Source organism: Sitophilus oryzae, unplaced genomic scaffold (genome assembly GCF_002938485.1).
Source record: "Sitophilus oryzae breed Bouriz unplaced genomic scaffold, Soryzae_2.0 scaffold_1297_pilon_pilon, whole genome shotgun sequence".
Taxonomy (NCBI): Eukaryota; Metazoa; Arthropoda; class Insecta; order Coleoptera; family Curculionidae; genus Sitophilus; species Sitophilus oryzae.
Genome location: NW_022145945.1, coordinates 12602892 through 12616908, shown reverse-complemented (window position 1 = coordinate 12616908; position 14017 = coordinate 12602892). Strand labels below are relative to the sequence as shown.

General features: G+C 33.0%; 1 protein-coding gene across 1 annotated transcript in view; it reads left to right on the top strand.

Annotated features, from left to right (window-relative positions):
• Window positions 1-14017, top strand: part of LOC115874809 (ELKS/Rab6-interacting/CAST family member 1-like) — a 120245-nt gene that overhangs the window by 8928 nt on the left and 97300 nt on the right. The window contains 1 exon segment of the mRNA XM_030890108.1: window positions 5065-5326. Within this exon segment, the coding sequence (XP_030745968.1) occupies window positions 5065-5326 (262 nt within the window).

Sequence of the window (14017 nt, the reverse complement as noted above, 5' to 3'; positions counted from 1 at the left end):
TCAAAAACAACAGTGAGATTTTTACCATAGTCATATGTTATATAATTATAGTATTGAGAAACCAGATCTGAAAATATCGCAGGGTACAGGCTTGGTTAAATAACAATTTACCACCGCAAGATTGGGGTTGGAATCTGAAAAATCGAGAGATAAATCCAATACATTCAGACCACCCCATTGCTCCTACATAGGTTTTAGAGAAAAATTTTTGCAATTGCTCTTCGGGAGGCTGTAAAAAAGCATGTACATGTAAGCGAATGGGACTCACCTGCACTATGGCATGTGGTCAATGCAATGGCATTACATGTACGAACCCAACAAATGTGGAAGTGAATGAGGACTATACTTAAGACAAGTTATCCTATTTCTGAGCTAAGGTTTTTCTTATTTTGTTATTAAACGTGTAAATTTTTCAATATACCGATTTCATTAGAGTCTTTTAATCTTGTACAAGTTATCAACGAACCTACTCATGTTTCGGATGGTGCCTGCAGCCTAATTGATGTAATGATCACAAAAAATAATTTTAATTATGATTTCAGTACTTCCGTCCCTGTATCTGAGTCAGTTTCTGATCATTGTTTGATATATGTTATATTTACTCTACAAATATCCCATAGCTCTCTACGAAATATATTGAATATAGAGATTATAATCATAAACCAGGAAAAAATTTAAAAAAGATGCAATTATGTTACCTTGGGAAAATATTTTTATATAGCGGATATTAATATTAAAATAAAAACCTCTATATAATTACATTTTTTATCTCCTCAATAAACATGCACCGTTGAAAAGAAAAAATTGCAGATAAACCATATTTACTCCTGGATAACGGATAACATTAAATTATTAATCAAACTTAGAGACAAAGCACATCAAAAATATTTAAAACAACGATCTGAAGCCAAATTACAATATTATTATCGTCAACTCAGGAATTTTACAAAACATGCTATAGTTAGAGAAAAAAATAGTTATTTTAAGGGTTTATCGGAAAAGACTGGTAAAGACTTCTGGAAAGATGCTAAACGACTTAAGTTAACATTTAAATCAAGTCCGGAAGTTCCTGAAAACTTAGCGGATGTAGATAAGCTTAATATTTTTTTCTCGAACTGTCAGAATTGCATTAATAGTACATCAAATAAAAAAATAGATTTTTATAGACAAAATAAGCATGAAAAAATAGAGAATAATTTCTAAATTTCAAACTAATAGATGAGGTATCGTTACATCAAATATTAAATTCTATTCGGTCTAATACTGTCGGTGAAGATGATTTATCAATTAAAGTACTAAAGCTGCGCATGCCTTACTGTGGTAAAGCAGTAATAAATATAATTAATACTTCTATTTTAGACAATGTCTATCCCGAAATATGGAAAAAAGCTATTATAACACCTCTCTGTAAAATTTCCAAACCTTTAAATAACAACGATCTAAGACCCGTGAGTATTTTGCCAGCAATTTCTAAAATTATAGAAAAACATCTACATAATCAAATCGTTTCATTTGTAGATTCAAATAAACTAATACATGAATGCCAATCTGGTTTTCGTAAGAACTACAGCACTACCACTTGTTTACTGAAGCTGGTTAATGATATTAGAACAAATCAAGAAAATAAAAATATGACGTGTCTTAGCTTACTAGACTTTTAGCATTTGATACTCTAGACCATTCATTGCTCCTAGCAAAATTACAGTATTTTGGATTTTCAGACGGCTCTTTAGAATTGATAAAAAACCTTTTAAAAGATAGATCACATTGTGTTGTCATGAAACGGGGAAGTTTAAAACAAAAATCTAGTTATATTCCTATGATTTCTGGGGTTCCTCAGGATCTATTCTGGGGGCCACTTTTATTTTCGTTATATGTAGCTGATATGAATAAGGAATTACAGTTTTCTGAATTGCAGCAATATGTAGATGATTCTCAAATTTATTGCAGAATAGATACTAATAATTTGGCACAATTTCAGTTAAATTTTAAGGACGATCTTAATAAAATTAATAAATATGCTCTGGATCATAATTTGAAATTAAATGCCGGTAAATCTTGCGTTATAGTATTTGGTAGTTGTATTATTTGTGATATTAATTACACGTTGATTTATTATTTATATTTATTTATTAACTTATGTACAGGTAGCATAAACTTAACTTAACGTGAACTTCACCTAACCTCGACTGCGTTCCCGCGCTCTCCTTGTTGCGTCCTTGTCCAATTCCACAGAGTAGTAACCGCACTCATCACAATACATATTACCACAGTAGTGATATAAACAAAATTACAAATACGGCTGGTAACATGAATATCCATATAGATAATGTTGCGATACCCATTGTTACAGAGAAATCTTGGAGTCTATTTTGATGCGAAGCTTTCTTTTCAGGCACATATAACTACTAAATTAAAGGCTGCTTATATACGGTTGAAGAATTTTTCGTCTCTTAAGAAATATATATGTACCATCAAAGACTAATCAATTATGTGATACATTTATTTTATCTTTATTTGATTATGGCGATGTTGTTTATGGTACATCCATAAACGCTAGATTCTCTAGAAAAATCCAAATACTTCAAAACTCGTGTCTGGCGGTTTTCTTTAACATTCCTTTTAGAGATCATATAACGCCACATCTTAAAAACTTATCTATTTTATCCATGACTAACAGACAACAATTTCATTTAATGACATTCATTTATCGAATTTTAACTACAGAGCAGCCTCCCTATTTGTTCTCATTGTTTTCACTACGTTGACCATGATCATTCGACTAGACAAGTGCATTATTTTAAAATTCCTCAACACCGAACAGCTAACTTCCAAAAAATCTTTCAGTTTCATGGCGCCACATTTGTGGAATAATATTTCTAATAACTTTAAATTTCAATCCTTTACAGATTATAAAAACAAATTAAAAAATCATTTACTAAATTCGTAAATATTATAACTCTCTCTGACTGATTTGTGGAGATCTTGTTCTTCTGATATGCCCGTCATTGGTTGCTGTTCCGGTTTTTACACTGTTTCATTGTGCCTCTCTGCTTATTCTCCGCTCATCCCTGATAAAATTATATTTTCACTTTTTTATATAATTTTAATTTTTTTTAATTTTGTTTATTTCTAAAATTTAATTTATTTCTATTTTGTATTTGGGGTCGCACCACTCTGGCACTTTGTGCCATTGTATCGGTTTTTTAATCGCGGTGCGATCCCTTTAGACACGCATTTATTAATACCAATATTATTCTGTAAAACTTAATGGGGTCTAATAAAGAAATTTGAATTTGAATTTGAATTTGAAAGTAATTTTGTGTGAATTTTAAGACCGCTAAACGCAGGGATTTATTTTAAAATTTATGTATAAGTGACAAAAATTCGCTGTTCGAATACATATCATTCGCAGACTGGTGCAGAACTAGGTTCTTCTGATATAGAGACGACTATATCTTCATTCCCGAAAATCTATAATCGTTGTCAGAAAATGTATGTTGTTTTATATTTTTTTTTGAAACGTTGGTATGTTTCCAAATTCTTACCGACATTTTGACTTGCAGTAAGTACTTTACACTTTGACATTAGGTAATACATAATCAAGGATAATACTAATTTCATTCTCGACTTAAGACTATTCCCGAACAATAGTGTATTGTTTTATTAAGAGTAGAAATGATACTTTTTTGACAATGCTGTACATTTTGAGGACCATCGTAAAGCTATTCCGACGTTACAAGGAGGCACAAAAAGTACATTTTTACTTCGAATAAAACACCATTTTTTTAAAACATTACAAATAATTTTTTAATCAATTTCAAACAACATGCAACTAATACAAACAGTAATCGAGAAACGATCTGTACACTCGTTGAATTAGACACCCAATATCAGTTTAATAATATATTTTTGCACTTTTGTGCTTAGGCGTAACAATGCTTTACTTTTATGCCTAGCCATTAAAATGATAAAAATTAATACTTTTGAGACGTTTGAAAAAAAATCCTTTTGATCTGAAGGGAGCGATTTTTTTTTGCGGAATATATTGGTGACCGATGTGGAAAAATTACACGAGCCGTAGAATTGTTAATGTTATCGGTATCGCTCAGAGTTATAAAGATTAAGCCATTTAGCATAAGACTTTAATTGGAAATAAGTCCTAGTCATTTGGAAATCCGATTTAAATATTGATTTGAATTAAAATCCAAAAAATCTGATTTAAATAAAAAAAAATCTGTTTTAAATAAAAAAAATCTGATTTAAATAAAAAAAAACTGATTTTTTTGATTTTTTTTTTAAATCATGATTTTTTCCAACCTTGATTAAAACCATCTTCCTAAATTAAAGAATTCGCACCTGCGCCACTGAAATTCTAAAAATTTTAGCTCTTTACCTATGCAGTAGGAAATTTTCTTCTGTTCAATTTTTTACCCGTGACTTTTTTTTCTAAAATTTGTAGTTTTAGAATTATTGAAGAAAAAGTAAAAAAGGGCCATTTTTACCCCTTGTAGGGGTAGTTTTGGGGTGACGGGTTCAACGGTTCATCGTTGGGGTTTCAGGATTCAGCGAAAGTAAAGATCTGATTCAGCGAAAGTAAAGATCTACAAAATGAAGCTCCATGCAAAATTGCAACTTGTCTAATAATAATTTAATAATTTATTAATTTGTTGAAGGTCACCCATGTAAAACGATGTATCGGCCGTGAGATAAATTTTCTATCCAATAAAGTAAAAAAATACTGAGGGTGCCATTTAAAAATCAAAAGTTGTAGTCATTTCCGATGAAACAGGAAGTGACCAAAAACAATTGAATACGTGAATAAATCTTAATTTATGACCTATACTAACATACCAAGTCTGTTTTCTTTTAACTAAAAAAATAAAAAAGTTAGAGGGGTGAGCCACTTTTGAAACGCACCCGGTACATTAAACTTTAAAATACATTCAATTTTTAAAGTGCCCGTTTTTCCTGTCATTTAGTATATTTTATTTCTTTAAGTTATTTCAAAAAAAGTTCCTACTGTTTTAGGTTAGGTTAGGTTAAAACTTATTATTTTTTCAGCACTCGATCTGCACGGCAGTCTCCAACATCGCATCAACCCTTCATTGGAGAACTCCAGCATCAAAATTCCGATCTCCAACGTGACTTGGCCAACCTCAAAAAAGAACTGGATCTAACCAATCAGAAACTAGGCTCCTCGATGCATTCGATCAAGACCTTTTGGAGTCCTGAGTTGAAAAAGGAACGGGCTTTGAGGAAAGAAGAATCAGCAAAATACAGCTTGATAAACGATCAGTTGAAGCTGTTGAGTAGCGAGAACCAAGTAAGTATCTACTAGTACGACTTTTTTATAGACGATACGCCAAAATTATCATCGACTGTCATTTCCCAGCCATATTCGATGCCGGTTTTTTTTTCGATACATTATTACATCATAAATTGACGTATAACTAATATAACAATATTTCTAAAAACAATTATTAATATTTGAGAAAATTAATGCAGGAAGTTCTAAAATAAAGAACAAAGAGTCGGCTGTGAATGAGTGACATTCGCGGTGTTTACATACATAAGATGGGAAACAAATTTCTTGCAGTATAGGTATATAATAACATTATATAAGAATTCTTGCCATTTAACTGCTGATATAGAAATTTAATTCCACGCTGTGTTTGTCATAATGTGGATCAACCTGCTCTCACTACCGGTTTCGGAGCTCTACTTCATCATCAGGTGGGCTTGGATCGATTCCACAAAATGACAAACATAGCGCAGAGTACCTAAATCCGACTTGTCGGAAAGTAGTTGTTAGATGTTAGATATTAAGTCCCACACGGGAGATAGCGGCCTGCGTGCAATGGTAGTACTTTCGTACCACCAAGGCGCAACTATATCGATAGTAAAAAATGCTTTTTTTCGAGGCAAGCCAAATTATAAAATGGAAAACAAATTTCTTGCAGTATAGATATATAATAAAATTATATAAGAATTCTTGCCATTTAACTGCTTATATAGAAATTTAATTCCACGCAGTGTTTGTCATAATATGGATCAACCTGCTGTCACTACCTGTTTCGGAGCCCTACTCTATCATCAGGTGAGCTTGGGTCGATTCCACCGTCGTCATTTTACATCAGCAGTTAAATGGCAAGAATTCTTATATAATTTTATTAAATACATGGGTACACTTAATATATAATTTTATTTCTTCGGTTTAAAACGTTTTTCTACGTTGTCCGATACCCAATTTCCAGCCTGTTCTATTCGTACAATCCTCTGTTGACAGGTTTCTTTCACTCATCGCTTTGTGTACGCTTTTTTGCCATTCCAGTTTCGGTTTTCTATATTTTCTTCTGCGTTTTGGTTGCCAATTGATTATTTTCTTAGGATATCTTGTATTCTTCATTCGCTCTACATCGTACCAGATCATCCGCCGTGCCTTTCTCCTATATATGCTGTGTTATTGTGCTATCTATACCCATTTGTTGTTTTATGGTAATATTTCTTATTCGTTTTTGTCTGGAAATTCCCATTGATCTTCGTTCGATTCGCCCCTATCCTTCTTCCTCTATCCTCTTCTTGTATTTCTCAGTTATTCTCCATGTTTCTGCTCCATATAGGTGGCTGCTCTTTATCATGGTCTCATATATTGAATTTTCTTTGCTTTGTTATTGATTTGCTCCATAAGATTCCATTTAGACATCCGATTATTTTTTTCGCGTTGATAATCCTTTTCTCTATTTCTCTATCATTAGTTACAGTGTTATCAAATGTAACTCCTAGGTATTCATACTCATTGAGTAATTTCTTGACCTATTTCCAAGTTCAAATGTTTTGTCTATGTTAACTGTCAAGCCCCATTCTCCGTATTATTCAATAAGTTTTCTTAGCATATATTGCATATCATCTTTGTCATTGGCGACTATTCGTTCGATCGTTTGCAAATTGAAGTGTGAACAAACATTCATTGCCCATACCATGGATCTTTCTTTTCTATTTTTTTAAAACGACTGCAACGTATATTTTAAAGAGAGTAGGGGAGATGCAAGAACCTTGACGTAGTCCTTTGTTGGTTTTTTTCCTATCTCTATTTTGCGCTCTTATATAGTTCCATAAAAGCTGTTATATATGCATTGTTAACAGTAGATTGTTCCAGTACTCTCTGTTCCAGTCTGGATATTGAGACAGTGTCGTATGCTTTCCGTAAGTGTCCTAAGTGTGTAACCTAACAAATGTGTCCAAGTTTCTTGCCGATCTTTTTTTTATAACTTGTTTTAAACAGAACACGTTATCTGTATACGACCTTCCTGCTCTAAAACCAGTCTGTTCTTCTTCTTCCTTTTCTCTATAATCTTCTTCTATGAGATCACGTAAAATTCTACCATATAACCTGCTCATTGTGCTCGTCACTGATATATTCGACAGTAGTTACTGCAGTCTAGCTTATTGCCTTTTTTATGGATTGAGGATATAAATCAGCTTCCAGTCTTTTGGAATAGGATGTCACATTAAGCACCTATTGAAAATTGATGTCAAGCTTCTAAATAATTTCTGCGTATGATTTTTTAACATTTCGGAATATATTCCTTCTGAGCTGCTTGCTTTACCTGATTTTAAGTTCTTGGAACACAATTTGTGGTTTTCAACACACATCTCTTATAAGTGTTGAATATATTCTTCTTGTATTGCCATATTCGGTCTGTGCGTACACGGGATCTATATTTTATTGTTTTGAGTCTGAAACGGCACTAAGTACTATTTGAGAGGTTGTACTAAGCAAATATACACAAGATGGTTTGCTACTGCCTTCCTTGAATTGGCGGCTCCACTCTATCTAAATAAATAAATCTATACTAAATAAAATAAAAAATATTGAAAAAAATGCAATTACAATAACGGCCATGACCATTTTTTTTTCTATAAATCACTTTATCTTCTGCATCTTTATTCTATACCTTGTGTGATAAATATTTTCCTTGAAATATCAGACGTCTTATTCAGTGTACGGCAATAAAAATCGAATCTCACGAATCCTACAGAGAATATAAAGGATTTTCACAACGGCTGCCTGCACGTGTTACTGCCATAAGCTATCACATAACACGTATGGTTTGTTTGGTTTACCAGAGCTGTCATTTGATCGTACGGACTTATCGATTGATTTACACAGCTAGGAAGAAACCTATATAAACACAGAATTCAAATTGAAGATGTATTAATTCTTTAGCAATTTAAATAGGTATTTATTTGTAACTAATTTTGAATATACTTTTATTAACAACTTTGTATAAATGACCACCAACCATGTGCACCAATAAAACAAATATTTTTTTTTCTTTTCAGTTACAAAATATCGTTCAGGGTGATGAAAACAAATTCTGGTAAAGTCTGAGCTCTTAATATTAATATTAATATTAAGCGGGATCTCATCGCGATTTTCTATTTCGTATTTAAGTAACACGGGGAAACATTTTTTTTTTAAATTTTATTGCGTTCTAACAAATCAGCGTTTTGTAAAAATCAATACAAATTCTTGTAGGAAATTGAATAATCTTCAAAAAAGGTCTGATATAAATTTTCATTTAATGGACTCGTTTGAAAGTTATTGAAGGTTAAAGTTCAACTTCGAATCGTATATGATAACTTCCACAATTTTTCATAATATTTTATCACAAAAAATTAAAAGTCCATACCAAAACGTGGTATAACGATGCTTCCAAAACCAAATCAGGAACAAGAACAGAGGTAGGAGTCTTTGGACCGAAAACTAAATACTCCGAATGAAAGGGCATCTACCCCAGCATCCGTCAGGCAGAAATTTACGCTATCGAAAGATGCATATAACTTATCTTACACAGGAATAACTATCAGAAACAAAAAATAGCCATCTTATCATCCAAAGTTAAGTAGCGTTAAGAGCGATGTACCATCGATTCCATCAATTCGAAGTTGGTTACAGAGAATAAATTACGTAAAGAAAATCCCCCTACTCTGGGTGGCCAGCCCACCAATGATTAGAAGACAATGAAAAAGCAAACGATCTAGCTATAAATGGAGCGAACGCTCCACTAACTGGACCAAAACCGGTCTGCTTGCTAAGTGGAAACCCACTTAAAGCGGAACTCAATTACCTGGAGGACTCCAACGGTCTAAGACTCTCGAACAAATTTCTGAGGACTTGCGATCGAGACAAATCAAAGATTTTTCTTGATTTAAGTAGGAACAGTTCGGATTTTCACTGGGTTTTTAACAGGAGACGAATCTTCTCAATGAACAACTCAGTAGATTGAAGCTGAGAAAAAATGGCGAATGTAGATTTTGTGGGGAAAATGGAGAACATCTCATCACTGGGTGCGCAGAGACGACAACCATTCGTGGCATAAAAGCTAACTTTTGTAAAACCATCTCAGATACTGGCTTTTGTCAAAGCCCTGAGAATGTATGCTCAGTTATAACTCAAGAAAGGGGGTCACAATAGATCAATAAGATTGCGGTGATTAACTTCACCCCTCCAATGCAATCTACAAGAATAAGACTAAGACTAGAGTTTGATTTTCAAGACCAAAACCAAGACCGACCAGTGCAAGACTTCCACAAGACCAAGACCAAACCTGCAAGATCTTTGTGATCTTGCATTTTTTTTCACGTTTATATGATATAAGAAACTACTTACTTGTTCAAAATTATTGTTTTAATTTATGACAAATAGTGTTGAAATGAAATGCCCTGATCCAATATAATACAGGGTAATATACAGGGTATAATACAGGCCGCCCATACGCCGCGGAAGCTCCAAGGAGAATAGTAGTTTATATCGAAATGAAATTTTGGCAGCATATGTAGGTTAACTGGAAGCATTTTATAAACATATATAGAATATACAGGGTGTCCCCAAAAAAAGTTACACATCAAAGTTGTGTTTTTTCTAATGGAACACCCTTTAATTGATTTTCGGATTCTGGGAATAAAATAAAGGTGAGTTTTATTAAAGAAGCATATACCTAAAATCTAAGGATTTTGACATATTTAACCTAACCTAACCTAACCTAACAGCTTTTTTTTATATAAATTTTAGTTGACTTTGTATAGGCTGATATTTAATTAGGGTAACCATTGTATGTTAAACCAAATTGAAATTTGACCCGAAAAGTTATACAGGGTGAGACAAAATTAAAATGGAACATTAGTCACTTTTAAAAGCAAGTTACTCCTTTATTTTAAATAGAACACCTAGTATATTATTCCGGTGTTTAACGGGGAATTTATATATCTTCAAAATATTATTAAGGTTGCCTAACCTCTCAGACAAAAATGTTCCTAGATATTTAAGTTTTTATGATTTTCCTCATGTAGATCTTTTTATTTGAAAAAATCTAGAGTGGCTGTGATATACCTTTTGTTAATTTAACAAAAATTATTAAAGTTTGTAGAGTAAAATACTCAATGGTAATAAAAAGATACACGTTTAAAATATATTTTAATTATTACACAATTAAAACTAGTTATAAATCTATAATTATGTGACAAAAATTAGCTAGATGAAATCAAATGCTCAAAATTCTTCCTTTCCTGTTAACTGCATAAAGTGATTGTCTTTTCAAAAGAATCTTTTCATTTTAAAAGGCATATGTGGAGTTCTACCACGACTTTTCGCAAAAGCAGCTACAATAATTTCTCTCATGTTGTTGTTTCTCAATAGTTGGTCGAGTTTTTTAAACACTGTCTTTAACATATCCCCATAAAAAAACCAGACTAGATAAAATCATGAGCATTTAAGCATCCAATTCCAATTGGTGAATGCACACCAGTGGCGGATACAGAGGGGGGGCCCCCTAAAATCTGTAAATTGTGTTAAATATTAGCTTTTTGGTTAAAAATGACGCCCTAAGAAGCATATTTTACATTACTTTTTATTTTGGGCCCCCCCTAAAATAAATTCCTGTATCCACCCCTGATGCACACTGCATTCACCAATTAATAGAATCATATCAATTCTTTCTGATGTAGGATAAGTTTGCATTTTCTGCAAATTTCTGAGAATTTTTTTTTTGTTTTAACTGACACAAAATGATAACTAGTTGTTAAAGTTAGACTAATTAGACAGCTATATTGAAGTAACGTCAGACCATATCACAACCACATAGATTTATCAAATAATAAAGATCTACTCAGATCAAATCATGTAAAGGAAAATATCTAGGAAAATCTTTGTTTGATGAGTAGGCAACCTTAATAGTATTTTGAAGAGACATGAACTCTCCATTGAATATCGGAATAATATACTGGGTGTCCCTTTTCTACTTCTCTAGTGAAACTCACCTTTATTTTTCTCCCAGAATTCGAAAATCAATTAATATATAGGGTGTTCCATTACAAAAAAAAAACAACTTTGATATGTAACTTTTTTGGGGACACACTGTAGAACTCTACATTTTTAAAAAGTGCTCTGAATTAACCTACATATGCTCACAAAATTTCACTTCAATACAAACTGTCGTTCTCCTTGGAAGACATTCGCGGCGTATGAGAGGCGCCACCCTCTATATTAAAAACTGTACCTAGTTAAAATCTATTAAAACTGTTTGTCTATTTATACTACTTTCTGATGAAATAAGCTACTTAAAATAGCTATATCTAGGGATGGTAACATTTTAAGAAATATTTCACTCAAATAAAAGTTTTCAAAATTCGGTCAAAAAACGTTAATTAGTTATGAGTGCAACTGTTCATCTCTGATCTTATGGAATGCGTCAAAGGAATTCTGTCACAGGTAGGGGAATTTCATTAAATCCTGGCACTTGCCAGGCCACCGTCTTCGCAAGTAATTATCGTAGAAGGGTCTAAGAATGACGGCATAGTCGGTCGTCGAACCTGGGCCACTCGGCTATCGATCGCGGCGCCCCTAGCGGCGGGGTTTGGAGACAAGCGATGGAAACAGACCCGAGACCCACTAAACTTGGCTTGAAAAGGTACACCGAGAAAACGCACTGATAACTGTAAAACATCCAACTAACAATTTCATGCAAAATTTGAGCCAAAGCAAAATTTATAGAGTAAAAAAACATAATTTTCTAAATTGGTGAATTTAGTATCCAATTATTGGATATAAAATAAAATAGTCAGAAAATAAATATAATTTATTATTGATATCATTGCATATATTTTTATTTTATATATTTTTAATTATTATATTTATTCCCTATTTATTTACAACAAGCTTACCCGGCTAACTTCGTAACCTCTAACAATGAAGTAAAGTGAGAGTTTTTTTCAATCTGTTGGAACGGATAACTGTTCGGTCATTTGTTCTCTATATTTGTGTTTATATTTAGATTCAAGTATATCACAGATAGCATGAAAAAAAATACATTTTAGCGACTTACCTACCTACAGGGTGAGTCTTAAATAAGTGTAAATATTTTCAGTGGTGGTATATTTCGACACCAGCAACACGTCTATGAGGTTTTTTTAGTTAAAAAAAGATGTTGAAAATCTTGCATATTCTTTTATATTTCCCTGTATATTTTTCGAAAACTTTTTAGAACTGCAGATATTATCATAGTTACGGCTTTATTCTATGGTAACGCGGCAATAAAAAGAATGCAAATACAGAAAAAATCCGGTGGCTCTCAAATTTTTTTCAAAAAAATAATTTTTTTTTAATTTTCAAACTTAAATAACTCGGTTATTTTGAAGTTATCTGAAAAATAGTAAAGAGAAAATATGTTTCTTTTATCGAGATCTATCAGCCCTGAGAATATTTGCACTTATTTAAGACTCACCCTGTATATTGACAGGCAACGGCTCAGGAATGTTCCTATAGTTTTCCATACATTCTGTATTATCAATCTTGCGGTACGGATGATTGAATGATATTCGTCAAAGGCATCTGTAGGTACCACCAGTGATGCCAACTCGTGGGAAATTTCCAGAGCCAGAGGGAAAAGGGAAATTTTAATCCAAAACAAGTTAATGATATCACCAATGATAAACGATGCCTTACTTTGAAAACCTCGTAAGTTCAATTTTGCCAAAAGTTAAATTATTTTGAATATTGCGCTATCTGTGGATTTTTTTCACAATTAATAGGAATAGAGCTTACTGGAAAAAGTTTTATGCTTCTATTGTAAAAGCAGATTTGAGATAGTTAGTTTAGTTTATAGTTTTCAAAGTAAGGTATCGCAAAGCTTTATTGCAGCTAAATACATCTAAATTTCTCACTCGGTAAAAATCAAATTTTGCGCATCGCCTATCGCAGTTCTCATAGAGGACGTACAACGCAGCGCGTACCTAAAGGGCTAGAGTTTGTCCAACGAGAAAATCCATGACAGTGACAGTTATATCTGCCAGTTTAATTCACATGTAAATTGTATTTTCTGTCATTTTTTGGATGTCGTCTGTCGAAATCTTCCCTGGCTCGTTCAATGCATTCGTTTCGTCGGATCATCCGCAGTTAGGGGTTTATCCAGTGGGTTTGATTGAGTTAGATAGGGACGTAGTGTTTTATTTTATTTTTGTCTCGTTACGTCTTCTAATGTACCAATTAGCTAAGACTGATAATGCATCAGTGTTATATAATGTCTAGTTCCTCAAATAAAAGCGCAAATAAATAGCAACGAAAGCCCCCCCCTTCTGAATATTGTTTCTCGACTATACTATAATTGATTTTGGGTAATTCGTAGGAATTTTTAGAGGAAACTGGCAAATTTTGACCGTCTTGGTGAATTCTATTTCGGATAGTTGCAACACTGCGTACCACAATTTGGAATTGAAGGTTTTTGTAATTTATTCCCTAGGTATATTTTTTATACGATGTACTTAAACAGCCGTTAAACGGTAGCCTACTAAAATGCCATTAATAGATATTGTGACGTCGTTCATGTCGGCGGAAAGTAATGCCTGGCCTTAAGCGTTTTGCAAGAGCACCTGTGGGTCAGTGGCTGAGGCTATCGCTCCGTAAGCGGATGGTCTGTGGTTGAAATCTCACGCCGACCAAGACTTTTTTATTTTTTTT